Source organism: Triturus cristatus, chromosome 3_2 (genome assembly GCF_964204655.1).
Source record: "Triturus cristatus chromosome 3_2, aTriCri1.1, whole genome shotgun sequence".
Lineage (NCBI taxonomy): Eukaryota > Metazoa > Chordata > Amphibia > Caudata > Salamandridae > Triturus > Triturus cristatus.
The window spans coordinates 875,882,923-875,910,571 of NC_140584.1; the positions used below are offsets into that span (position 1 = coordinate 875,882,923).

At 44.9% G+C, this 27,649-nt stretch overlaps 1 protein-coding gene across 1 annotated transcript in view; it reads left to right on the plus strand.

Moving 5' to 3' along the window:
- Positions 1-27,649, plus strand: part of GOSR1 (golgi SNAP receptor complex member 1) — a 396,735-nt gene that overhangs the window by 46,535 nt on the left and 322,551 nt on the right. Inside the window, exons 3-4 of the mRNA XM_085649246.1 lie at positions 17,832-17,919; positions 18,418-18,525. Coding sequence (XP_085505372.1) covers positions 17,832-17,919; positions 18,418-18,525 — 196 coding nt within the window. The remainder of the gene's footprint in view (positions 1-17,831; positions 17,920-18,417; positions 18,526-27,649) is intronic.

The window sequence follows — 27,649 nt, forward strand, 5'->3', positions numbered from 1 at the left end:
CCTGCTCCCCCCCCTCCCGAACAGTTGCAGCCTTGCAGCAGGTATGATGTCCCAGAGAGGGCATATTGAGAGCTCTAATGCCATGTAAGCCAAGACAGCAGGGCCTCATCAATTCACCAGTCCGCAGCGTACCCAGGCTGCGTGGGTGCAATTCACCCAAAGGATCAATGGTTGCTCTCAGCAGATGAGGTACTCAAGTTTTGTAGTCTACCGGGGGGATGGGCCCTGGATTCAGGCTCTCAATCTCCCAGCAGCGCGTCCCTCAGCTTGTAGCCCCAGGCAAGCAAATGGAGTGGTATCCTTACATTTGCAATGAAAGCCCCATGGGCCACACTGATCCGCATTCCACTCCTCCTCACTTCGCTGCCTCGGGTATTGGTTCTGGAGTTGGTCACCCCTCCCTACAGACTGCGTCTCAACTCGAGGGTGAGGCTTATCTCGGGGCAGAGGTCAGCCTCTTCAATCACCTGTAAATAGTGTAAGACGCCGGGCTGCAAGACATTGCCATCCAGTCGCACACTGGGCCGGGCATTTCTCATCTAGTATAATCACTTCAGTGGGGGTGCACCACGTAGGCAAGAAAGCCCTTTTGGCGGCGTTGAACCGTACCCCCGCGGTATGAAATTAGACGTTATGGTATCGGACCTAGCCGTCCGGTATGGGGCTTCAATCCAGGGGCCCCATCCAAAGAGCTTATCAGTTGTCCCTGAGGCCGAATACCACCAGGGGTTTATGTGGCCTGCAGGACAATAGTGGCGGCAGGGAGACGCACCTTTGCCACCCACTGGTCGTGGGAGCTAGCAGCCAGGGCCGTCGTCAACAGCAGCCTTGCAGCGGCAAGCATTGCCGCTGCAACTCTGTATAGGTGGGCTCCCAGGTATTTGCACATATCTGGTTCACCGACGTAACGGGCACCTTTGGGGTGGCATCCCCACTAAAAAGATAGGCAATGAGTGCATTGCCGCAAGGATTCAGAAGGATATTGGCGAGGCCCAGGCCGGAATCCTCAACTACATGTCTGCTCTGATTGCTATATTGGTCATGCGCTCCACATAACTGGTTGTTCATACAGTTCTGTGGGTTCACATTTAACATTATTACCTGCATCCCACAGGCTTTTCATTATTCTAGTCTGTTTTTCTATAATGGAAAAGATTTAAGGGACATAGATACAGTGCAGGAGACCATAGGGATTTCCATCAAGAGGTTTTCAGAGCTTTCCCTCAAAGTCTTTGTAATTATTGCAAAGTGTTCTTGACAGTCTTTACATTGTTGTTGTGTTATAAATTCTGAGATGCCATAGAGTGGTGGGAGGACACTTTCCTTTTTAGGTCGAGCCTGGACAGAGCGTGCGCTGCTCTGCGAGACATGCTGTATTCGAGTATAGACTTGAAACTCCGCCCACTCTCGGCCATAATTTTTCATTGGCTTGTGTCATTCTTTAATAACCTTGTTATTCCTTCCTAAGTACCGCCTTGTCTTCATTTGTAATCTCCTATGAGGACTGGCCCTTTTACTTCTGTTGTTACACGGTATGTCTTATTTAGTCTGTAAGTACTATTTTCTTTGAGTTTCTCCTACTGCAGACACAGAAGCTTCCCTGCAGCATTCAGTAAGCCATGTGAGCTTTCACTTTCCAAGCAGCACGAGACAATGATGGCTGCTTCACGTACATCGTGTGTGTTTACGCACCACTTGTTACCATCATTATTATTGGTCCACAGCCTCAATATTCTTAACCTGCATCTTACTATCTTCACTTAAAGCCCGTGACCTTTCTACAGTGAGGACAATCTAACATTACATTTTATAACTTGTCCTTAGAGGCATTGATTTATTCTTATGTCACTGGCACCTGCGCATCGTTCATTAACCACATTAAGCGGGTACACTTCAGGCACCTGCTCTATTTGTACTGTTTCTCGGAGCACCGGCGAGTAAACGCATGTTATCCCTCCAATCCCCTCGGTCTTTCCCCCAACATTCACCAAAATCTTCGATTGTATTGGCTTAGTTGTGTACAAACTGTGGGTATATGACCCTTGCGGTGTTGTCCTTCCTGCTATTTGCCTTCGGCCAGGCTGGCCCTCTGTGTGTGGAGGGGGCAAATCAAGTGCAAAGCTTAGGAGATTTAGGGCACGTCAGTTCATGAAATTTCACTTTCGGTGGTCATATAAAAGGGACCCACAACTCCTGGTAGGCGTCTCGTTTTTGTTCTACTATGAGTGTCAGTCGCTCCATGCTCAGTAGATGCCATAGCCTGTGGAGCCACAATGCCTAGTCTGGGATCTTATCTGAACCCAACCGAGAAAGGATTGTCTGGTGTGCCGCTCCGAATGCTAAGGTCGTTTGTTTGCCTTTGAGGGACTTCAGAGGGTGCATTAGGGGATTGGGCCGCTCCAATATTACGCATGCGGGGAGTTGAGTATCAAAGGCAGTGCTATCCCCTTAAGGACCCGTTTCCAGAAGTAAGTTAATTTGAGGCACTCCCATAGGATGTGTACTAGGGGGCTTGTGCCCCCACAGCCTCTTCATTAGTCTTTACTGCATTCTGGGAACCATCTTTGTAATTTTTCTGGCGTCCAGTACCAGCAGGTAGCAATCTCTACTGCTGTATCAACACTCATCATATTATGTGCTGAGTAGTGTGCTCTGTAGAATATGGCCTCCAACAGGAGCTGTTTCTCGAATGGTGTCAGAGGGTGGTGAGCACCCCCCACCTTCTTAATGGAGGGATATGGTACCCAGTGTTGGAGTTGTATGTATTGCATGTGATTCGTCTCTGCTAGATTGAAGTCTTTTTTTCAGTGCGTCAAAAGGGGCAATCCCAGTTGGTCAAAAAGATCTCCAATGTGTTTACATCCCACTGTTGGCCACTGCTCAACACGCAGGCCTGGAGTGGAATCTCAGTTGGCTCCGCTGCCTTGTCCCGCACAGCCATTGTGGCCAGTGTTACTGGGGAGGAGTACACCGCCTGTGCTCTGCTCCATTGGGGTAGCAATGGTATCTTCTATATAGTAATGCTTGCCACGATCTAGTCCATAAAGCACCAGTGTTTCTCGAACTTGGAGCTCCCCCACTACACGAGGAAACTAAGCTGGATGCCCTGGAAGTAGTGTGTGATGCTGGGTATCCCAGCACTCACTCAGATGTAGGGTGGTATGTGAGGTGTTGTGCCATATGTGGACGTTTCCCGTTCCACACAAAGTTGTTGATTTTCTTTTGCAGAGTTGGCAGTGTGTTGGCGTTGTGGGTATGGCTTGTAAGGTATATAGAATTTTGGATAGAATAGTCATTTTAATTGCTGCAAGGCGACCCATCCACGAGATTCGGGAGCACTGCCACAACCATAAGTCTGATTTCACATGCTCTACACGTTTTGTGTAATTAACCTCTGCTGTTTGAGCTGCAGAGGAAGTAAGCTGTCTACCTAGAAAGAGAAGGTCAGTGGACCAGGCGATCGGGAATCGGACCTTCAATTGGTCCTGGTAAGCTGACGTCATAGTGAGATTCATTATTTGTGACTTGTAGAGACATCCTTGAAATTCTCCAGTTCCTGCAGTAGTGCTGTTAAGGACATGAGGGTCGATCATGTCATCTGTATATAGGCTGATAGTATGAATATTCACTCCCCCTGAACTTTTCTCCTACAATTTGTGGATCGAATGCATTGCGTCAGGGGCTCCATGTACAAGCAAAGAGGAGCAAGGATAGCAAGCAGCCCTGGTGCGTCCCCCAATGGATAGGGAAAGGATGTGAAACCACCCCGTTTTTTTTCACTGAAGCCTTGGGGGAGCTATATCCTCGAACACCTTGCGGCAAAACTTCTCCCTGAATCCAAAATGCGTTAGTGTGTGTATGACCAGTGTACGCAGTCAAAGGCCTTTTCAGCATCTTTTGAGAGTAAAAGTTCCTGTTGGGGATAAACCCCACCTGGTCGGGGTCGATTAGGTTTCGCATGTAGGGATTGCGTCTCTGGGCTAACATGCTAGTAAATAGTTTGGTGTCTTTGAGTAGTCAAGTGGGCATGTATGAACTGCATAGGGGTGCATTTTTCCCTTGCATGGGTACTACTGTAATGCAGATGTCTTCAATCTTTTGGGTGCAACCCCCAGGGGGCCATAGAGGCATGGGAAAGGGGTCGCGCTCTCCATTTGCTAAAATAAAAACGTCCTAGGTGGTTAATTACGATAGTTAAAATGCTTTCCCTGGAGTGTTATTCAGGGACTCTCCTGTGCTGGGAAATCGAAGCCAGGCAGACAGCTAAATACACCGTTTTACCAGTGTGTTGCTGGCCTGAAAGAATTTCAGGTGTGCACAACGAGTTAATCTGCAAATGTAAAGGATTTGCAGATTAACTTGTGCACATTTTCATTTCTTTCAGGCCAGCAGCACACTGGCAGAAAGGTGTGTTTAGCTGTCTGCCTGACCTTGATTTATCAGGAGAGTGCTGTTGCAGTTACTAGATCAAATCACTTGAAGCTTTTTGTTGTTGTATTTACATAGCGCTTACTATCCCTAAGAATGTGTTGAAGGGACAGTTGTGTAAAATTTTTTTTTAAAAAAAATGCATTTCATAGGGTCTGGATATCACTAAAATCTATGGGCCTCATTTACAATGAAATGGTGTAGGGCAGCTCCGCAACTATTTTTTCTACGCTGTCCAATGCCAATTCAAAAGGGCAGGAATGGACTGTATTTATAAGCTACGGTGCATTCTTGTCCTTTCTGCCAGCACACAATTTGGTGCCTAGCACCTACGCAGGCACCCTTGCATCATGAGGCAAGGGTGTCTGCATTTTTGGCAGGATTGTTTTGGTGCAAGAAGGCATGCCTTCCTGCGCAAGAACAACCCATGGAGGCTTTTCCCTCTTTCTATGTGTGCTGCACATAGAAAGAGAAAACAATTGAGGAGAAAAAAAGATATTTCTCCTTGTTAAGCATCCCCTGGGGCAGTGTACAGTTTTGACACATCCTCAGGTTTACAGATCCTCGTAAATCTGGGAATGTGTCAAAACCCGTAGGAAAACCCACCGCAACGCCCATGGAACACACCCCTGACACAGTGTAAGGCAACACATCGACTTGCACTGTGTTGCCTTACACCATATCTAGAAGGCCATGAAAAGCCACGCACAGGGACTTTGCGTGGCCTCGTAGATATGGGTCTGTTCTCTGTGCAACCAGAGCGTCCCAAAAAAAGACTCCCCAGCAGCACAGGGGGCTTATATTGTTGCTTATTTCTATATTTGGATGTTAAACTGGTACTTATAAGGTGCAACTACAGATTGACCATTTCTCTGGCGAACATTTATGGTTGTCCATGATAAGGAGTACCAGGTTCTATACATTTTTGTCTGAAACGGGTCTTTGTGCCTTAAAATGTTTGAGGGGGAGTCTCTGCATCAAAAAGTTTGAAGACCACTGCTGTATTGGAAGCCTCAAGTATGGACTTCATGAGCGTTCCACTGTCGGTGAAAGCATTAGAGAGTCTGACGAGGATAGGGGCGAGGGTGTGGCAGAAAGTCTTGTGGCATGATGCCATTCGGCCCAGGGGACTTCATGGGCTTTAAGTGCAACATTACCATGAACATTTCACTGGGATTCTCTAGTTTCTCTGCTTGTGCGCGTGAGTTGTTATCTGCACCCCCTGTAAGGAAATCCAGAAATCTGCGGATCCCGAGTTCTGGGTGGAATAAAGTTGTGCATAGAAATCCCTGAATGCCTGAGCGAATGGATTAACCCCCCCCCCCGACTATTTCCACGCCAATGCTCCCACTATTTCTACACCATCCTGTCCCATTATTCTACCAATTCTATCTGTTTGTATTTTAGCCCATAGGTATTGCACTAGCATTTTCCCACTTCTAATGCCCCAGAGGTAGAATTTGTTTTTCAGGTTCAGTGCGGCAAATTGTGCTCTGCCAAGATCTAATCGTTTGAGTTGTGTTCTTGCCTTGTCTATGGTTTCCCAGATCCTGGAGGCCCCTGTTCATTTATGTGTAGTTACCATCTCCTTGACAACGCTCTCCAATTGAGCGTGCGCTTCGCAACGGAGTCAATTGTCACCTGCTGAAATCGCAATTAACTCCCCCCTTATCTCTGGTGTTTAGTGCCTCTCACAGAGTTCACAACTTCCCCCATGTTGTTCCATAGGTAGTCTACCAGAGCTGCGTTGAGTGCCTGGGCATGGGCAGTGTGCTGGATGATCGGATCGTATAACCTCCATGAACTTTCTCCTTCCTTTCAGTTTAGGCATCAGAGATATCGAGGCATAATTTGATAGTACCACGGGGTCAATGTTTACTTGTTGGACCAATGATTGTAACAATGGTGTGCCTAAAAAGTAGTCGCTGCATGGTAGGTTTTGTGGGCATCTGAGTAGTACGTGTAATCTCTCTCTTCAGTTTGGGCGAGCAGCCACAAGTCTCCCAGCCCATAGTCCAGTTGCCATGTGTGACCCTTATTAGAAGGCACTCTGGCCTAGCTGTATAGCTGGCCAGTCTAGCCATGTCATTATTCAAAAATAGATTGAAGTCGCCACCCACCATTTTGGCTGTGTCAGCGGGTCTGGAGGATCCTGGGCAGGGCATTAAAAAGGAAGCTTTCTTGGTGCTCATTGGGGCCGTAGACTGTTGCTATAGTAAGAGAATAATCACCTGGCAAAATTCTGTATGCTAGTAGGTTCACCTTGCGCTCTGCTATTTTGCTTATTACCACCTCAACCAAATTTCTGAGAGATAAGGATTGCCAGTGCCACCCCTTTTCAGGTCTTGCAGACCTGTATTGCCTGGGGAACCATCGGGACTTCAGTCTATGCTCATACCTTGGTAGGAGATGGGTTTCTTGCAATAAGCATATATCTCCCTCCGAATACTCGAGATTAAACAAGACTGCTGCTCTCATAGTTGGAGGATTTAGGCCTTATACTTTGAGGCTGATAAGTGTAATCCTTAAAGCCAGTAGATATGTCGGAGCATGTCCAGCTTTCGTGAGCAGGAGCCTAAGCGGAGTCATGTATCAAACTGTGCAGTCTGAAGTGCGAGAGTGCAGTGAGCGGTCACCAAGAAAGTGTTGGGGTAGGCCAAGGAGACTGGCATCAAACCACTTATTCCCCTAAAAAGAAAAACAGTAACCACCACAACAGTAAACCATCTGTTAACTAGTCCATCAGAATGGTAGTGATAGGTATGAATCCATTGAGTCGTACTCAGACCAGAGAGTGGCCATCTCTCCACATTGTGATGTGGTATTCAGGCACTTTCCCGCCCCCACTAGTCTTACTTTATCAATATAGTCAGTCTGGCCGTTGTTTGCGTGAGCGATATATAGCTCCTTGCTGTCCGTGTGCGGTCCTCTTTAGCTGCGGCCAATCTCCTCTGCTACTTTATCCAGGGCTGCCCGATGTTCCATAGCTATTGTGCCCAGGACTGATCGTGATAGGAGAACATTGCCTCTTCTGCCACTGGTGCTCGCAGCTTAGCGATGCGCCCTCTTTCCTCTGAGGCGGGTTTGACAACTCAGGTTCGGGGTTACCCAAAACCTGGCATGCCTCCGAAAACATCGGAAGAAAAATCAAAATGTGTATCCCCATTCATGAGAGACCCCTTTGCTCTGGAGAAAGAAATGATGGGGTGGAATTCCCTTCGTCGCTGTAGAGTAATCACGGAGAGGTCCTGAAACATTGCAACCGTATGGCCTCAGAATTGAAGTGGTTGTTTGTTGCAAGCTTTATTGAGGATCTCCTCCTTCAGCCAGAAGTTTTGGACTGTATCTTTCATGGCGGTCCACTCTGTGGACTCCAGCTGAATAGGCATTGTGTTGTCTGGCCCTGGGACATGCTGAAACAGGGCCCCACTACCCCGCGATGTCGGAGTTTTCAGTGTCTGTGGGAACTCTGCGGATTCTAATGTTATTGTGGCAAGAACAGTTCTCCAGGTCTTCAGCATGTGCCTGCATGGCCGATTGATTTTCATGCAGGCGCAACACCTCCTGCCGTAGGTATTCAAGCTTCTCACCTCTCGCCGTCTCTGCATTCTCCAGTGTGTATACTCTGTCCCCCATGGTGCTCAGATCTTGTTGCATCTCCCGCAATTCAGACAAATGGTCGCATTTCACTGCTTGGTGTTCAGTGCGTAGGGAGTCAAACAGGGATACCAGGATCACCTATGTGAGTGGAGCCTGATCTTCACTTGGGTCATCTTGTGGTGAGCTCCTGTGCAACAGTACACTGTCTTTCTCTGCATTCGTGAATCAGCACATTTCGAGCAGTTTGATCCATCTTGCTCTTGTTGGAGGCCATGTCATTGGAGCTGCTTGCTGGTGTAAAAGAGCATTTTGGGTAATGGAACCGTAGGTCCCACTCGGAGTGATAGCGTGCTCAAGCTGGTTTTTGTCCCTTCTGGGTGTCCCCGGACTGGCGAGTGCTCAGTGCGCCTTCAGTGTCGGTCACCTGGTTTGCGCTGGGCCCTGCTGTAATCTCCACCATGCGGCGGTGTCTTAATTCGTTATTTGGTTAATTGCTAATATGCAAAAACCAAAGGAAATGATGGACGGAGTGTTGAACATTGCAAGCACTCGCCCCCAGTCAACTGATCTGGGTTTAATCCATCACCGTTCTTTAGCCCACTCTGCCACCCCAGTTCACACATGGCCATATGCAAATCAGTCTGACCCTGTGCCTCATGGGAACAGTCCAGCCCGAACTGCCAAGCCATGTCTTCCCTGGACCGGAAACAAGCTTCCTAGGACCGGTTTCTGGCATTTCAGCCGTCTTCAGCCAGGCTTGCTTGAATCCAGTGGCAAAGTGAGCAAGGGACTCACGTCTGAGCATACCCTGCCAACTTATGGCGAACAAAGCAAAAACCAAAGGAAATGATGGACGGAGTGTTGAACATTGCAAGCACTCACCCCCAGTCAACTGATCTGGGTTTAATCCATCACCGTTCTTTAGCCCACTCTGCCACCCCAGTTCAGACATGGCCATATGCAAATCAGTCTGACCCTGTGCCTCATGGGAACAACTACATTACAGTTAGGTCAAGTAGATTATTAAACTTACTCAATTTGCAGATCTAGTAACAGTTTTATGATTTTTTTCTAGGCCAGCTATGCCCTCAAATAATGATCTCTGTGTACTATACCAGTTTGTCCTGCACAGGAAGTACAAGCATGTTATGGCATAAGACTACCTCACCATGAATTGCACATAGGACATGTCTACAGGCTGTGTGTATAATCCCCAGAACATCAATTTGGGCCAGGCATGATTCAGCTGTATGACATGTCCATACATGTAGAGAATGACTGCATCCTGTGCTGTTCTCTATGAACTGGGTTGTTCTCCGTGTTTGCCATGCCCAGTTTGTGCTGCTCCGAGTGCATGTCTGAAAGCCAAGCATTAGGAATGGACAAAACAAAGCATGGTTGTAACAGCTCATGGTTGCTTGCAATACCCTGTATGCCAGCTCAGTATGTACTGCAGCAGTGCCCAGTGTATCCTAGGCCTGGCTGTAGGCTTGGCCAAAATCTCGCAACAAAATCTATGGACTTTATTATAAAAATATTTGTCTAAGGGGACTTTTTAACCTGTGTTGTTAAAAACTACAAATTCCATTTAAAGTGTAATTTTAAGAAATTAATAATTTGGGCACTAACTCTAAAATTGGCCGAACCTTAGTTAAAGAACCTTAACTGCTCATGACTTCCCCTGACATTATGGAAGTAATCAGTGCAAACAACATTAAGTTGTCTACTCGATGTCCCCAGCTGAAACTTGCCTACAAATCCATCTTCTGTTCCACGTAACCACTCACCTACTCCACTCATCCAAAGTGTCCCCTGGACACAACTTGTGTTCTTTTTCATGCATCTTCCCAATAACTCGCTTGCAGTCCCATTCAAGCACTCACTCTTCATTCTGGGAAGCTATTTGCCCTTTCACCTGCCCACTATCTCACACCTCTCTCTCTCGCACTCCCCCCCCCCCCCCCCCCACTCTCTCTCGCTCTGTCTGTCCTCAAAGTGTTGACCTTCACTTTCTGCATTTCACTGATTTATTTTACCAAACACCCTTTCAACGATTCATATTCACCCATCAACTCACATTCTAAGACTGGGAGTGTCTAACCTGCTTTGTCACCTGCCGAAGTGGAAAAGAGACCAAACACAGCAGCTATGCCGCCTTTGTGGGAAACACAAAGAAGATATAATCCATATTCTCTGTTTATGTACAAGCCTGATGCAGGAAAGAAGGTCCCTCCTAAGGAAAATTTGGAACAAAATAGAAATCAGATCCTGCAGAGCCGCAGTTTTAGCAAGTTTTAATTCACACAACCCGGAGTTAAATTATGCCTTAGTAAGGTTCATGGAGCAGGCCGGCAAAAGAATAATGAAAGGGTCAAAAAATTGAAATTATGATCATGGACTTAGTTGGGATGCTGTCCTTGAGTGGCGAGGTCAAATGAACTTGAAATCACCCCATACCAAGACTTTGCAAAATTAATTTTATAGAATTTTGAAAATGTTTTAGTAAGAGCGAATGGAGAATGGACTCCAAAAGGCCGTACTTTTACGTTACTCAATGCACTTTGATTGCACAGAATGTCACTTTTAGAATCTGTACAGTCTTATGGTAATATCGCAACCTTTTAACGTATTTAATCAAATCTTTCTTTTACACAAAATGTGTTGCCTATCTATTTGGGCTTATATCATTGTACAATGAAGTGGATTGCAAAGGTTTTTATTTAACTAAGCAATAAAGTTATTATTATTAACTCGCATTCTTTTACCCACGCTGTCCCAGCACAAAGAAGTATTGAATGACATTCATGTTTGCATTTGCACACGTTCTCGCTTGATCACTCGGCTTCTATCTTTTCTAGCCATACGTCTTTTGACTCCTCACTCTTTCTCAATGAAATATACACTCCCTTCAATCCCATTTCTCTCAATTGTGCTCTTCAGGCCACAGGCCTCGCCCCTTATACTCTTGGATGGCGAGTGGAGCACGGATAGTGAAAAACTATTTTGAACCGTCAAGCACAGGTTCAATACTAGGTAAAACATGCAAAGTATTGGTTGTAGTGCAGAGGTCTTCAAACTTTTGTTGGTAGAGCCCCATCCTGAGCCCCCCCCCCCCCATTAAACCTTTTTACACGTCGAGCACCCCCCCCCCCCCCATCCCCCTCAAACCACCGCTACCACCACCTGACAAAAAAGTTCTGAAAGCTGGTATTCTGCATCATTGATGGCCATTTCCTCCTGCAGAGCCTAGGTCGTATAGGGCACATAATATTTAGATAATGTAAGAGTGTTTAGTGAACTGAAGTTTTTGTAGTGGATGTGCTTATTCTAAAGTTCAAATGAAAAGTCTCCAAGAAAAAAATGAGCACAAAAAATTACATTTGTGCTTTATTTTTCACATAAAAATTTAGGATAGACTAGCAAAAACTTTCCCAAAACACAGGTGTGGGAGTGCATGTTTTTCTCCCCAGAGACAATGTGTGGATGGATTCTTGCTTCTGCCATCCTTCGGTTGTGCTCCACTTCGTCTTGAGCACTGCCTGGAAACGGGAGTGCTCACAACATTTTGTAATATATTTTTTGCATTTTTATATAGCGCGAACATGACCCAAAGGTATTGGAGCGCTTTACAGGAGCATCTTTTACATTACACAAGCACACATTCATTTTTTGTAAGCACAGTGAGATTAAGTGATTTGCTCAGAATCACAGGTTGTTGAGCAGACATCAAGAATAGAACCTGGTTTCCCACCTCTACAGTCATCAGCTCTGTCTGTTGTGCCACATCCTTTACCCTAAACAAGATATCAGAAAAAGAAGCATATTTGATTCTGGAATAAAATCTGTTGGCATCTCATTCAGGGCAGTGTGCAACACCCGCTTTGACGTGGAGCCAGTGTGGGTGCGACTGTGGTTTGCCACAGTGATGCTGCGACAGGTGCCACCGCCTCAGCACATGTTGCAGCTGAAGGCCACGTTTCCGGTTTTAGACGTCACATGGATTGAGGAGAGCTCCAGTGGGCAGTCTCCCCTGTGAGCTGTCCCATTTCAATCTCTGCCCTCCCTGCAAGTATCAACAGCAGCTAGGATCGTGGGGTCTGATTGCATTGATGAACACTGATAATCCGTAGTCCCCCTTTGTCACTCACCTCCACGAAGACACAGCTGAAGAGCATGGGTACGTGATGCAGAACACAACAGTGAGATATGTTATGGACACGGATTTTATCATCATGTGAGAAGTGACAGTATCTGAATCGGTGGGGCAGCCATGTCAAAGACCTTAAACATACAGGAACTCCTGTCTGACCAGTTTCGACTTGCAAAGGGTCGCAGTTCGGACACACCCCGTGGGTGCAGGAGGGTCCCCAAAGTGTGGATCAGAGATAAAAGAAATCCGGAACAAAGGCATACTCTTTTGACAAGATGCAGTTGTGAAGACCAGAGGGATGAGGTAGCTGCTAGGCCCAGTGGTGTATTTAGACCAGATAAGGGTGCCGCCCAAAAAGAGGCTTCTGACTAAGACCTGGGCGATACATATGCCCTCACACCCCTCCCCCCCACCCCCGTTGTGTGTGTCAGCCCGGGCTGAGACAACTTACCCGGCACACACACAGACCGTTTTGGAGCTGCCAGCTGCACCTGAGTACTTTACAGGTCTTTAAAAGACCATTTACGCGTTAACGAGGCTCCCCCGAAATTGTTGCGCCCCTTGCCTTTAAAAACCTGTGACTCCAGACACATTCAGCCGAGCCCCCAGCAGCTGGAGCTGCAGTAGCCCGGGCTGAGATACACGACTCTCGCCTGGAAGCAACGTTAGAAGGTGAAGTGGTGGGGTGAAGTGCGCACCCCCCCCAGGGGCGCGCGTCCCACAGTTTGAAGGCCTCTGTTGTAGTGCATTATTCCAGTGCTTCTTTCATTGTGGCATTGTTTCAATCCTGATGTTATTGCTGTAATGTTAGATGTGAGGTCATGAGCTGTAAAGGAAGTGGGGTTTTCGATTACTTGGCTATTTATACTTGGCAAATTAACATTTTATTAAGATTCATACTAAAATCTTAACATCCCAAGTTTTTCCAGGAATTTGTAAGGTAATGTTTGTAGCATGTGTTGCTGTCGATACACATGCTTTGCATACTCCTGCCATCTAGTTTTGGGTCCAGACACTGCAGCATGTTTTTGTTTGAAGAAGTTTCAACTCACGAGTTGTAGAGTGACTCCTCCCTTCGTCCAAAAAGCAAATAGGCTTCAGCTCCACCCTTACATTTTTATTTATTTTATGCCATTATGGTTGATGTGAAAAATAACATGCCCGAAATTGTCACGTTTCTGCATTCAAGCAGCGGGCACTGCATTGCGTCGTCAATTCCAGAGAAACAGTAACAAATCAAATGTATAGTTTGAAATCTACAACCAAAATTCTTTTAAAGAAATTAATAAAAATCAAGGACTGTGTATTTGAGAATGTGGGTAAATGGGGTGGCCTTCCTTTTGTTCCTGCCCTCATTGTAATTTGAAGTATCCCTAGTCTAACAAGTACGAGGTTTATAACCTCTTGTTTCTCTCCAAACCACCATAAGTTGTAGATCTTCTTTTGTCAAGCTTTCAAATGCAAACAAGCATTGAAAATGCAACAGGTCTCGCCCTCGTTTAAGTTAAAGCAATTCTGTTTGTAATTAGGTGGCTTTTTAGCTTTGCTTTTATTAGTGTCTTTCAAAGTTTCATGTACATAACATGCATATGTATGCATATATGTATATGCATGCATTTATATTTGTATTTATATAGATATGCAGATGTGTATATATATGTTTATATATGTAGATATATACACATACATATATATAAATGCATATATATACATATATATACGTGTGTGCGTGTAGAGAGGTGGAGCGGGAGGTGGAGCGGGAGGTGGAGCGGGAATAGTGGAGCGGGAGGTGGAGGAATGTAGTGGAGCGGGAGGTGGAGGAATGTAGTGGAGCGGGAGAGGGTGAGAGTAGTGGAGCGGGAGAGGGTGAGAGTAGTAGAGCGGGAGAGGGTGAGAGTAGTAGAGTGGGAGAGGGTGAGTAGTAGAGTGGGAGAGGGTGAGTAGTAGAGTGGGAGAGGGTGAGTAGTAGAGTGGGAGAGGGTGAGTAGTAGAGTGGGAGAGGGTGAGTAGTAGAGTGGGAGAGGGTGAGTAGTAGAGTGGGAGAGGGTGAGTAGTAGAGTGGGAGAGGGTGAGTAGTAGAGTGGGAGAGGGTGAGTAGTAGAGTGGGAGAGGGTGAGTAGTAGAGTGGGAGAGGGTGAGTAGTAGAGTGGGAGAGGGTGAGTAGTAGAGTGGGAGAGGGTGAGTAGTAGAGTGGGAGAGGGTGAGTAGTAGAGTGGGAGAGGGTGAGTAGTAGAGTGGGAGAGGGTGAGTAGTAGAGTGGGAGAGGGTGAGTAGTAGAGTGGGAGAGGGTGAGTAGTAGAGTGGGAGAGGGTGAGTAGAGAGTGAGTAGTAGAGAGGTAGAGAGTGAGTAGTAGAGAGGTAGAGAGTGAGTAGTAGAGAGGTAGAGAGTGAGTAGTAGAGAGGTAGAGAGTGAGTAGTAGAGAGGTAGAGAGTGAGTAGTAGAGAGTGAGTAGTAGAGAGTGAGTGAGTAGTAGAGAGGGAGACAGTGAGTGGGAGAGTGGGAGTCGTAGAGTGTGGTAGAGAATGAGTACTTTGAAGACACTGACAACCTTAATAGAAGTGTGCCGTACCCTATTTACCTCCCCAGTAAAGAAAAACACTGCCCGGGCTGCGGTATGAATCGTGTATGATTAATACCTCCTATTCCAAGTTCTTGATTTGGAAACGAGTCTTCACACTCCGAATCGGTGTTTAAAGTGCGAAATTCCATTTTTTATTACTTCCCCTGTTAAATTCCATCAGGTTAGACGTGCTGAAATCTGCCAGGGTAAAACATCTGGAGTGGGATCATCATTGCACAGCTATGCACTACAATCCCTGCGCAAACTCCTGATCGCAGAATTAAACCTGTCTCACACATGCATTCAAACATACCCTGGCAGAAAAACAGATTGGCCAGGCAGCCGCTGTAAACAAGCAGCTGTGTCTCAGAGAGACAGACGGAAGGGGAAACAAATAGTGCTTCCCCAGTAAATAAAGGCACTAGTGTAACACCGTGGGTAAAAGATCCAATTCTGCAGGGCGTAGATAAAAGGAGACAGGGTGACAACAATAAGGGAGTGACATGCCTGCAGTGCAATCATTGCACTGCCTTTGGCACAATTTGTGACGCAAAACAACACGCACGAATCAAAAGTTAAGGCGGAGCTGGGACGAGGCTTCTGGAATTGTATCGATTCCAAGAAGCTTCGTATGACGAGCATGCGCTGCCTACGTCAGGCAGAGACCTAAAAAGGTACTGAAAAGAAAAACGCTGGGCGCATTCGAGGATGTAGTGTCAAGACACTTCGGACATTTTTGGAAACCTATGTCTTGGAGGAATTGCCAGGTCTTCAGAGCCTCAAAACATCTGGATATCGCGCAGCCCGAAATACCGTCATTGAAGATCTATGAGGAGCACAAGCATTTTGCGCAGCAGAAATACACACTATCTACGTGAAAGACACCAAGGTCCATGAGTAGTGATCCAAGGATGAGGACAAAATACTCCGAAAGCTACAGTATGTTGATGAGGAGCACCACTCCAGGAGTCAGGCTTCTAGCCCAGTAAAAGCCAAAAGAATGTTTGTAGGCCCGCTACTGCCTTCTAATCCCCATTTAGCTGAGACAAAACATGAGAGCCGAAAGAGCAGACCCAAACGCATTTGGAGCTGAAGAACCCTGTGGGGTTTAAAGACCCCCCCCCCCCCCTTCAATGTTGAAAAAGCCATCTTCAGCTTCGAAGCCAACGCTCAGCTAAAACGTCTTCTAATTCAGCCCAATACAGGGACCATTAGTGTCCACGCTTAAATCCCATTCCTAAATTGAGAAAGCTAACATTTGAGGAGGAGATGGAGTATGATCTTCCTCCATAATCTGGACATAACACATCTAAAGTGCATACAACACCTTACCAAACTGCTAATATTACTGAGGTTTGTCAACTCCTTCACCACCACCAAGGGCAAGTTTGCCACTGCCTCACTTACCTCTAAAACAATCACCAGAGGGGCCTACTTACTCCGCATCATGTAGACGTAGACCCTTACGACCAGCCAATGAGCACAGATGATGACCTATGGGAGGACTACAGTGTAGATCCTCCAGAGGATCAAGACATTGAGTCTTATCCTGTAAAACCATCTCCCTGGGTGATACAACAACAAACCTTGCTGTAATTCGGAGAGCGGCTCGTCCTCAAAATGTCTTGTTACACATTGTGAACGAGAGACTATTTCCTTGTCGAGACCTTTTCAAAAAGTGTAGTGCTCAGTTGCTTACAGTGTTAAAGGAGCTCATGTAATCCGCTCCTGAAAAATCCTATTAGAGTCTGTGTATTCACTCCACAGATAGAAATAAAAGTATGCTTTCCTTGAGGCCCCCATTTACATAAAGTGTCTGGTTCCACCGGACTCACTAGTGATTCATACATCCAGTGAAGGGTGTCTGTGCAAACAACATGGATGCCCCACTTCAAGATAAAGAAAGTAAGCGTATATACTCAGTAAGGGAAAAAAGCTGCTGTTGGTGCCTAGACTCGCTGGTTAGTGCCAATTCTGTTGAATTGCTGTTAAGGTATGACTGATTCCCTTGCAAAGTTGGAAGCACTCGTGCCGCATTTGCCTGAAACATATAGGAATAGGGGACGAACTATTAGTGGAAGGGAAGATCATTTCAAATGCATACATGCGCTGCACACTTGAAGCAGCTGACACTGCTTCAAGAGGTATAAATTACTTCGAATGCCTGCCTGGCTAAGAGTGCCAGGGTTTAAACCAGAGAGGCAACAACACATTCTTACATTCTGTTCAATGGGGAACACCTTTTTGGGCCTTAGATGGACTAAATGTTAGAAAAAATTAGACAGGACACAGAAATAGCAAAGTCAATGAGGGCACTACAAACGTCCATCTCAATGAGATTTTTTTTTGTCCCTAAGCCCAGTCTAAGAGGTTCACCCATTTCAGGGAAAATACCCCACGCACACATATCAAAGGCAACAACATAGAGCCTTTCAGGATCCCCAAAACAATGAGGGCTACTCACTACACTACATTACAGGCACTAAAAACGTCCACCTCAATGAGGTTTTTCGTGAGACCTAACTATGAGGTTCACCCAAATCCTCCAGGGATTTGTAAGGTAATTAATGCATGTTTATAAATAACTTTATACCCCTTTAGTAAAACATATTTTTATAGAGAGTTAATTATTTGTTCATTGTGTATATTCTTATTTATAATTTTAACCTCCATACTCATTTGGATAAGCACCTGATGCTTGGATGATTCAGTTCAGTGTATGCTATATAGGAATAACTGATTCACTGTGGAACTTCTCTTGCCATAGCTAAGCTTGAAAAAGAGTAGAGGGTGTTTTTTATTTTAGGTTTTGTGATCCCAACATGTGTAAGCACTGTTAGAATCCAAAGAAATACCAATTAGCATAGTACATAGCAGGCATGGAACATATGATTGCGCTTTGTCTTCTCGTTGTTATAGGATTAGTTACTTTTTATTATGCCTGCGTTTTTTTTCTCACAATCACATTTTGTGGTTTTGTTTGCTTGCAAATTTGCAAAGCTAAATCAATTTCAAAATATTGTTAAATGAGGAGTCATTCAATGAATTATCTTTTATTCAGACTAAAATAACCTCTCTTGTTTGTCTTTCAGCTCTGACACAACTCCCCTCTTGAATGGATCCACCCAAGACCGAATGTTTGAAACCATGGCAGTGGAGATAGAGCAGCTTTTAGCAAAGGTATCATGAAGCAACTTGACGTTAGAAACAAAAATGAAGTTTAGTTCAATATCACAGTGTCTAATTATATGGACTGTTATGGCCACGTATAATTGTGTGAATGGCGATGTATGTTCTCTGTTTATCAGTTTATCTTGTATAAGTTGAATAAAAAAAGTTCATGGAGCCAGTACGTGTATTGTGGACCTCAGTTTGTGTTGCTTTTATCCTTTGTATAGTGATGACAAAGGGCTTCTTGTAGCTTGCATCCATTGAAGGTGGATTGAATGGGTTGTTACTCTCCATTCAGTTATCCTTGTTTGCTTAGTATGATGGTCCATGTTATGGAGATTAAATGGGTTCATGGTGGTGTCATCAGTTTCCACTTATGTGTATTAAGATAAAATGGATTTATCACCACTATCTTTCATGAGTGGCTGTAGTGAATGTGTAGTTGCCAGTGTGAATTACTAGCAATTTCTTTGGCAAATGGATCTTCTCATGCTGTCTTTTCTCTAGCTCACTGGGCTGAATGACAAGATGGCAGAGTACAGCAGCAATCCAGGTACGGCTTCTTTGAATGCGGCCCTGATGCACACGTTACAGCGACACAGAGACATACTTCAGGTAATGAAGGGTGGGATAATGACTCTAAATGCATTCCAACACTTTATGTATTAACTTGCCCATGCATAGAATATTCTTAACTGCTTATGATTGTTTATGGTTGTGTCCGACACCTTCGTGAACCTTACGTTCATCCATTTTTAACCTTGTCTCCACATACTTCTTCCCATTTCAAAGCATGACTTTACAATGATTAGTATCAATATGTACCTCCCTTCTACTTCTAACCCTCTGCGGCAATGTGTGGATCAATCTTCTGCCTTTTTTACTGTTTCCTTAGTGTAAGTAATTTTCCATTTGCTTTCATTCCACACTTGATTTTCCTCAACGTCATAGCGCTTGAATTATTCTTTTCTTCATTCACGTACTTCCATTGCCTATATATCTGTTTATGCTCACCTCTACCTGTCAAAAGGGATACAAATTGGAAGGAACATCTGTATGTAAAATCAAGATTTCTAGCTGAAGAGAAGATTGTCAAACTGCTGAGAGGGAAGTAGATAGTTAGGTCAGGGACTTCAAACTGGTAGGTGGGCCCGCGGGGGGGGGGGGGGGGGTCAAGTAATCCCAGGGGCACCAGGCTCTGGCCAAAAGAATTATTATGCTTTTGTTTTAAGCGGAAAAATATGAGCGGCAGTAAGTCGCTCTGTACTGCGCCATCACTAACCTCGTTTTTCATGTCTATCCTAGCTGGGAGTGTGTCAAAAGGGAAGGAACTCCAAATATTCTTCAAACTCCCATCCCCCGTTTCTAATAACTTCACTGTGAATACCTTTACACCATAGTAAGGTCTGCCTGACCAGAATAGTATGTTTGGCAATCATGTATTTGATTGCGGTTTAGTTCTGTTACCGTTTTAAAAATACAGTGTTTAAATAGGTCTAGACTTATTTAGGCATTGCCAATTTAATAGAATAATTGGGAACAATTTTGAGGGGTGCCTGATGATTTTGTTCCTCTCACCGGGGTTGGGGGGAGGCGTAGCATTACAAAATTTGAATACCACTGAGTTAGGTGATGCAGTGGATGTGGGAGAGGAGGAGGAGTAAGTAGAGGGTCGCTTTTGGACGAGTTCAACATAAGAAAGCTGAGGGCCATCTGTTTTTGAATTACAGTAAAGCAGTACATGTTAAACTGGAGGTAGAGTGAGGGAAGGTAGTGATGAGAAGCTCAAAGAGGAGCTGAAGTCCCCAAGTGAGGTATTGTAGAGAATTGGAGTGAGGAAATGTGGGTGGTGAATATTTCTTAGAGCCCTATCCCACTGAGAGTGCTCTGATATTTATGATGAAAACCAATGAAGAGCTATGCCCTTACTGGCAAATGTTTAGAGGCATACAGTGTGGGTTACAGTTGAATGCTTTAAATAGATCAAGAAGAATGCGGTTAGAAGATAGGTTATTGTCGTGAGTAGAGGAAATAAAGTTAGCGATAAAGATGAGTGTTGCTTATGTTGAGTAAAGGTTTTGGAAGCCAGACTGGAAGGGACGAGAGGGTTGTATGAGTTGGTTGAAATCAAGGCCTGCCAGTATCTTCAATATAACAGAAGTAGGGATACTAGTCAGGAGAGGGAGAGGAAGTCTGAAGTTTGCTATCTTTCAGCTCCTGCTAAAAACAAAAACATTATGGGTAGATAAGAGTATGTGGTTCAATATAGAGGTAAAGCAGAGAAGTATTTGGGGAGGAAGCGCTAAGGTTTTATTTGTTTGGGGACTCACTGGGGTTCGGATTATGTGCAGGGTGGAGTAGGTCATTTGAAAATGAGCTCCTGTGGTTAAGTAGCAGTAGCATGTAGTGATCATTACCTGATCTGGAACAGCATACCCTTAGGTTGATGAAATATTGCATACTTGATTACTTGTTCTCAGAGTTGTGGCATACCAGTAACCTCACAGTACTGACCTTGACTGTACCGAATTGATCCTCTGACACAATTGTGTCCAACATTTAGATTTTGTTGTGTTGGCACAGCGCTGTGCATCCCATTGGACCTGGGTAGGTTCTGTATTTAAATTGATGATGTAAGTACTGAACTAATTATATATTTGCTGTGTGCTAAAACAATGTTATTAATAGTAAGTAATCAAGTGTTAATTAAACAATTCCCAATGAATTTTGAGATCTCTCTTCATCAAGGGGTATTTGATCTGCGGTTCTGTGGAGAAAAAAATAAAGAAAATATGCTAGAAATCAGACGTATCTCTGAATAACAGAAGTGCATAAATGAAATCTAGAGATCAGGCTAACATTAACTCCTTCAAGCATAAATCATAAACTATGGTCATATAAAAGAAAACGTGTACCAAAAGGGTCCAGCAAGGGGACCTTAGCACCAAGCATTTTGGATCGATTTACAATTGCTTGGCATTCACAATTTTCCAAGAGTATACCACATTCATTAGGCATATGTCCATGAGTTTGGTATTAGTATAAAACATCATGACAATAAAACTGCTTAGTGGCTTCCTTTCAAACTTATGAGCGGCTTCTGTACAAACCTATGAGCTGGGATATCCATTGTATGTGCAGTACCTGGGCCTGGCTCTGCCTGTGTGAATCAAAAGACTGACAGGCTGATCAAGGCAGCAGGTATGTATCATGCATGTAGACTTGCTGGCTCTGCCATTCTCAGTTCGTCGGAGTGAGCCGAGGGTGCTGGCTATTAGGGTGGTGCGGCTGGCAGTCAGAAAGAATTTACTCCGAGTAAGCATTCTGGCAGCAGGGAGGCATGTGACAGCAAGCAGCTTCTATTTACCATGCTGGAAAGGAATTAATGTAATGCAGAAAACCCATGACGATCTAAAGTGGTGATACTTCAGAGATTTCAATCCCGTGTCTGGAAACGATATAAGAGGCGTGCACAGCTTCTAATGGCAGTTACATAAAAAAAGGGAGGGGGGTGAAAATATAAACAATGAAAAGCCTGAAAGGTATTGTGTCCACATGGGAAGTGAGTTTCCGCATCATGGTAGAGGCCTTTTAGCCGAGTGAGGACTGGTTTCAAGTTGAAAGGTTTATGTAGATAACGAGGAGTGATCTGCACTCTAATCTCAGACTGCAAGTTGGACTCCCAAGTCCTGCAGGAATAACAATGCTTCATCTGGGGAATCTCAAAATTCATTTATATTTAGCAAGCCTGTGATCAAGTTGCACAAGTATAAAACAAAGACTCATGACCTGCAAGCCCCAAAGTGGTTCTATAATGTGTATTATCTAGAGAATTACGTGTGAAGGTTATAAGATGGCCATTATTATACATTGTCATTCACACAGTTGAAGTAAATCGTTTTTTTTTATATATAAAAAAATTCTGTCTACTAATCTTTTGTTTCTGCCCCCTTCTTAAGACTTCTAGGGTGTGACCTCTATTTGGCACCATAATTGTTCCTTTTCATCTAACTGCGTTGGCCACTCCCAATTGGATATTTTTATTTCTGTTCGTGCTTTTGTAAGCAGAAACCCTGATTTCTATTTTTCGTTAAGTTTGGCCTACTTAACCCAGGCCACAAGGACACTTCATCAGATACACACAAATATAATGTCACAGGTTGAGGGATGTGTCAGTTTGATCCATTCTCCTATATAAGGATGATGGACCAAGTTGCTTTTGACTATATTGTTGCAGCTGATGCAGTTGTGGCTGGGGTTTGTCCTCTTGAGAGTAATGACGCTGGGCACTTTCTTTTGGTTCATAGTTACTTAAGGCTTTTGCTTCTTATCTATGCCATCATGCACCACAAACGTAGATCTTAGGTTTTTATGTGTCTCCAACCAAAATGCTCCAGTGTTTTGAAATCATGCTTTGAGCTTTTTGCCCTGTTGTAAGTATCTGAAAATTATCACCTGTCTCTTATTCTTCTTCTTTTTTTTTTTTATTTATTTTTTTTTTTTTTTTTTTTTGCCTTTAAGTAGTGTCATTTCTTCCACTCTATCCTTGTATATGCTGTCATGAAACAGTCCAACGGTTCAAATTGTTCGGGTTTGGTTGCAATTATTTTGCTTCTTTTTAGTTGAGTCTATGGAAGAATTTCTTTCTTTTCTTAGGATAGAAGGACTGACAATGGAGTCCTAATAATTAAGTTAAAGGAATAGGTTCTGTGTTTCATCTCCCATATTTTTTGTTTTATTTTCTGAAACATTTTATTAATTTTTCCATATCAACAATTTAATCCAGTACACAAACTTGAAGATTCGCCTTTCCCAGTCTCTTAACAAAAAGTCCATACAGACCAGAAGCGTTCCTCCCTACCCCTTACCCCCTCCCCCACCAAAATGTCCGCCTCTCCCCTTCACCACTTAGGCACCAGCAGTTCTCTTTGCTACACAGTTTAAGGACCAGAGTCCCTGACTTCTTTCCAGGGGTTCCATATTTTATTTAAAAAAATTGGACATCCAGGGACTGTGTATATAGGCTCTTCCCCTTGCATGCATCAATCCTTTATATTTACTCACTGCTTTATTTCGGGTGAGGCCGGTGCCCCATAGGTGCACAGTGTCCCTTCTTGTCACCATCAGGGTCAAATTGCACCACTTTATTGTGTATCTTGGGAGAGTTAGTGGCCCCAGGTCCCTGGCAACACCAAAGCAGAAAAAAGGTAAATGTTGTGTTATTTATTTGTATTTGTAGCACGCACAGATACTCCAAAGAGTGTCAATATTTCCCCCCTTGATCCCCTTTATCTGGAGACCAACCTGGGCTCAGAAGAGTTGAATCGCATAACAGTCCCACAGAATATGAAGCAGCGTATACACCCGGCCACATCCCCTCAAACATTTATTATCACATGCCTTTCCCATTTTGAACAACCTGGTCCTAATAGAGTAAATGCAGTGAAATATTTGAGCTGCACTAAACTGAACTCCACCCAAATAGCCAACTTGCTATAATATGTTATGTTATGTTAAGGCGATTTTTAAAGTGCACGATTACCCAAAGGTTTCCTGGCGCTGGTTACTTCTCTATAGGCAAGGCCAGGGCAGGGAGAGTTATTTATCGAAAAGCCAAGTCTTCAAATTCTTTCTAAAACTTAACAAGTTATTGGCATTTCTCAAATGAAAAGGTAGCTTATTCCAGGCCTTTCCATCACCGAACGTGACGCTTCGGCCGCCCCAAAGGGCTTTTTTTGTTGACGGGACTGCGGTCAATTTCGCTTCTGACGATCAGAGCGTGCGCATTGGGGTATACCATTGAAATTGCCTTTTAAGATGGTCAGGCCCCTCTCCATGCAGAGCTTTAAATACCATGCATAGTGATTTAAACTGAACCCGGTTCCCAACCGGGAGCCAGTGCAGTTTTTTTTATCACGTTGGAGATTGGTGCAAATTTGGGGGTACCTGTAAGGAGTCTAGCCGCGGCATTTTGGAGCATCTGAAGCTTGTGCAACAGTTTTTGCTGTATGTTTAAATATAAACTGTTGCAGTAGTCCAGCCTTGATAAAACCAGGGCCGTAACCACGGTTTTTCCGACAGTCTAGGGGCAGAAGGTTCAAGATTTTTTTCACTGTTCTTAGGACGTACCCTGTTTTGGAAACTACCGCATTGACCTGGGCTCCCCTGGAAAGTTTCTCATCTAACAAGATCCCCAAATTTTTGACCTTCTTAGCTGGGATAGGGAGAGACCCCAGTGAGGTCGGCCACCAAGAGGGAGTCCAAAAGTTGGGGTTGTTTCCAAACATCACCTCGGTTTTATCCGAGTTCAGCCTCAGGCAGTTACCTGCCATCCAACCTGTAATAGTAGTGTAATATCTGCACGCTTCCCCCTAATCTGTATCCTACAACAGATCCAGGGCTTGCTCCCAGCTTCCACTTAAACACTGTAGGGAGGCCTAGCTGTGGACACTCAGTGCACTATAGACTTGTGAACTGGTGTGCTTATGAAGAGGGGCAGTCAATATCCGATATTCCAATGGTGTTTTCTCCCCACGTCTTGTAGCTGCTCCCCAAAAATGGCGAGAGCTCAGCTCACATGCAGGTATCAAGGCCTTTGTCCATTTGTTAGGTAGTATTGCACCTGAAGTGTTGCAAAGGGTATCTTAGCCCTCTGCACCCATACAGCCCCCATTTTAGAGATGCTCAGGAAATCTCATTGTTTCCTCCCTTCAAATTTCTTCAAATGTGATCAGCTAGTATATCTGAATCCCAGAGGGCCGTCGCCAGCATCACTCCATATTCCCAGCCCTTCCATTTAGTAACCTTTTTCCATATCCTAATCACTGTCTCGGTGGGGTGGGGTGCAGGATGGGTATTCTGTCTCCCATAGATTTTCTCAATGTTCCTCCTTTCCCCCCTCTCGTCTGTCTGTCTGCCAACAGCGCTGGTTTTTGAAAGGCGAAAGCTTTCATATTCTTTTTTGATCTTACATCTAGTAAATGAACGCTTGTTTAATGTAGTTTGTGGGTAAATGTGATCTTTTCCAAATTTTGACTGATACAGAATAGTAGCTAATTTTTTTTTTTTAGTCCAAATCAAAAAGATGTCATCAATGTACATTGACACATTTTAAATCCTGTGATCTGTTGCTGTTGTGTTAGTATGTTTAGATTCAAACCTACACATATAGGTATTAGCAAAGGCTTGCACGTACCAAAAACCATGAATGTTCCTATGAATTTAAGTAAAATAAATTATGTTCGAGGCATATGAGCTGCACATCACACACTTGCATTAGATCGCCATCTGGTGTTGGGTTCGGATGCTTGCACGTTGTTGTCTTGGAAGAAGTCTTTGTAGTCACGAGATAGGTGACTCCTTCTTTGGACAATAGTGTGCATGGGCATCGACTCCATCCTTAGATTGTTTTTTTTTTTCCCGCCAATGGGTTCGAATGCAACTTTTGCGCTCCGGTTCGAAATCTCCATTCCAAACTTTTTTGCCGCGCAAAACTTCCACAAACTCTTCGGATTGACTTCGAACATCTTCATCTTTGATGCGCCTTTCATCGGCTCAATTCCGGTCGTCGACGCGGGCTGCAGGGCCTATCCACGCCGTAAGGCCTACGGCTCATGGAAAGGACGCCATTCAAGAAATGCCCCCAATGTGGAGCAAAATTCCCGCACAGTGACCATCACAGGGTCTGCAACCTGTGCCTCTCACCTGAACACGAGTCCAGCTGTCCAGCCTGCGTATCCTTTCGATCGAAGAAGACTATTCGAGATCAAAGGGCTCAACATCACATCATGGTGCAGATATCCGTTCCGGAACCAGAGGACATCTTCGACAAAGGCCCAGATGTCCCAGAAGAAGATTCCGAAGCTCTCAAAATTGTGTCAGAGGCAGACGACTCAGACGACCCCATCACTCCTGGTCAACGAGTGAGTACTACTGTCCCTACCCGAACCCCAACCCCACCACCAAAACTGAAGGCACTGGTCAAGACTTCGCCTGTTGGCCCCAGTCGCGAACGAAGCACCGCATCCGGGCCCGGCTCTGAAGGAAAAGACTAGCCTTCTGGTAGCTTGGGACCGAGCAAACCTCACGTAATCATCCCGCCGGCGCCTTGGGCACCGAAGCCAAAGGAACACAAGGCTCTGAAATCGATTCCGACGCCTTCCACCTCCAAAGACAAATCGTCCCCGAAAAAATCGAGATTCGTGGATAAGCCGGCTTTGAACGCTTCCAAGCCTAAAGATCCTGCTTCGGCTCCGAAACCAAGACCCTCGGAACCAAAAGACAAGCCTAAGGACTCTACCACGCCTCCTAAGGCCAAAGACCATAAAACTCAACACCAGCCATGTTCGGAACTGAAAAAATCTACACCGAAGGCGGTTCCCTAGGAAGAGGAACTTTTTCACCCGGATCCTGTCGATCCTAAGCAGAAAAAGATTTATATTAATTCTGAAACAGGACATGTCACAGCTGTGCCATGTTAGAAGAGGAAGTTAGACACAGCACCTGCCACTCCAGTGCCTGTGAAAAAGGACTCTGCTACATCATCTATGCCTCCTTCTTCTCCTGTACTTCCTTCTAACCCACCTCCTCTCCCTAAATCTATTACACCACCTCTGCCTGTAACTTCTCCACCACATGCACCATCTCCAGGTGATGATGATGACCAAGGGGTGGGGGGGTGACCCAAATACCCGTTTACAGATCCAGACGACCCACCACAAGACAATTGGGAGTACCCTGTCCCAACAGATCTACCAGACCTCCCAAGCCCCCTGCCATACCCCTCAAAACCATCTCCCCCAGATGATAATATTGGTTTTGGACAACTGCTTAATAGGCCTGCAGTTTATCACGGCGTCACAATGCACTCAGACACAGCAGAGGAGGACTTCCTTTTGGATACATTCGATCAGTCCAAAAAGACCATGCAAATATTGCCAATGATCAAGGGAGTAATTAAGCATGCCCCTGAAGTGTTCAAAGATCCTGTACGTGCCAGGATTCTTAACCCTAGAATCGATAAGAAATATAGACCTGTCCCTGAAGACCCTGCTTACATTAAGGGACAGCTGCCTTTGGATTCTCTAGTAGTTTCCAACGCTAGAAAGCGCGCCAACACACAAACCTCTGGGGATGCGCCACCCCCTGATAGAGAATCCAAATTACTAGACGCTTCTGGCAAAAGGGTAGCTGCACAGGCAGCCAATCACTGGTGCATAGCCAACACGCAAGCACTGCTGGCTAGATATGATAGGGCCCACTATGACCAACTGGAAACCCTATTACAACATTTGCCTGACCAATATAAAACCCAAGCAAATGATCTCATCCAAGAGGGCAAGCTAATTTCAAACGCGTCAATTAAATGTGCACTTGACGCGGCAGACACTGCCTCTAGATCCATCAATACCAGTGTACTACTTAGACGACATGCCTGGCTGCGCATTTCAGGCTTTAAGCAGGAGGTCCAGACTACCATCCTCAACCAGCCGTTCAACCAAGAGCAACTTTTTGGCCCGGCTGTAGACACTGCACTTGAGAAGATGAAGAAAGACACTGCGACTGCTAAGTCCATGGTAGAGTTACAGTCTCCACAAACACGTGGCTCCTTTCGTCGCTCCTTCTATAAAGGAGCCTCCAGAAACATGGGTGCAGACACCTCCTCTTTGTTTAAAGCCACTACACAAACATCCCCCAATAGAGGATATTTTAGAGGCGGATACAGAGGGAATAACAAAGG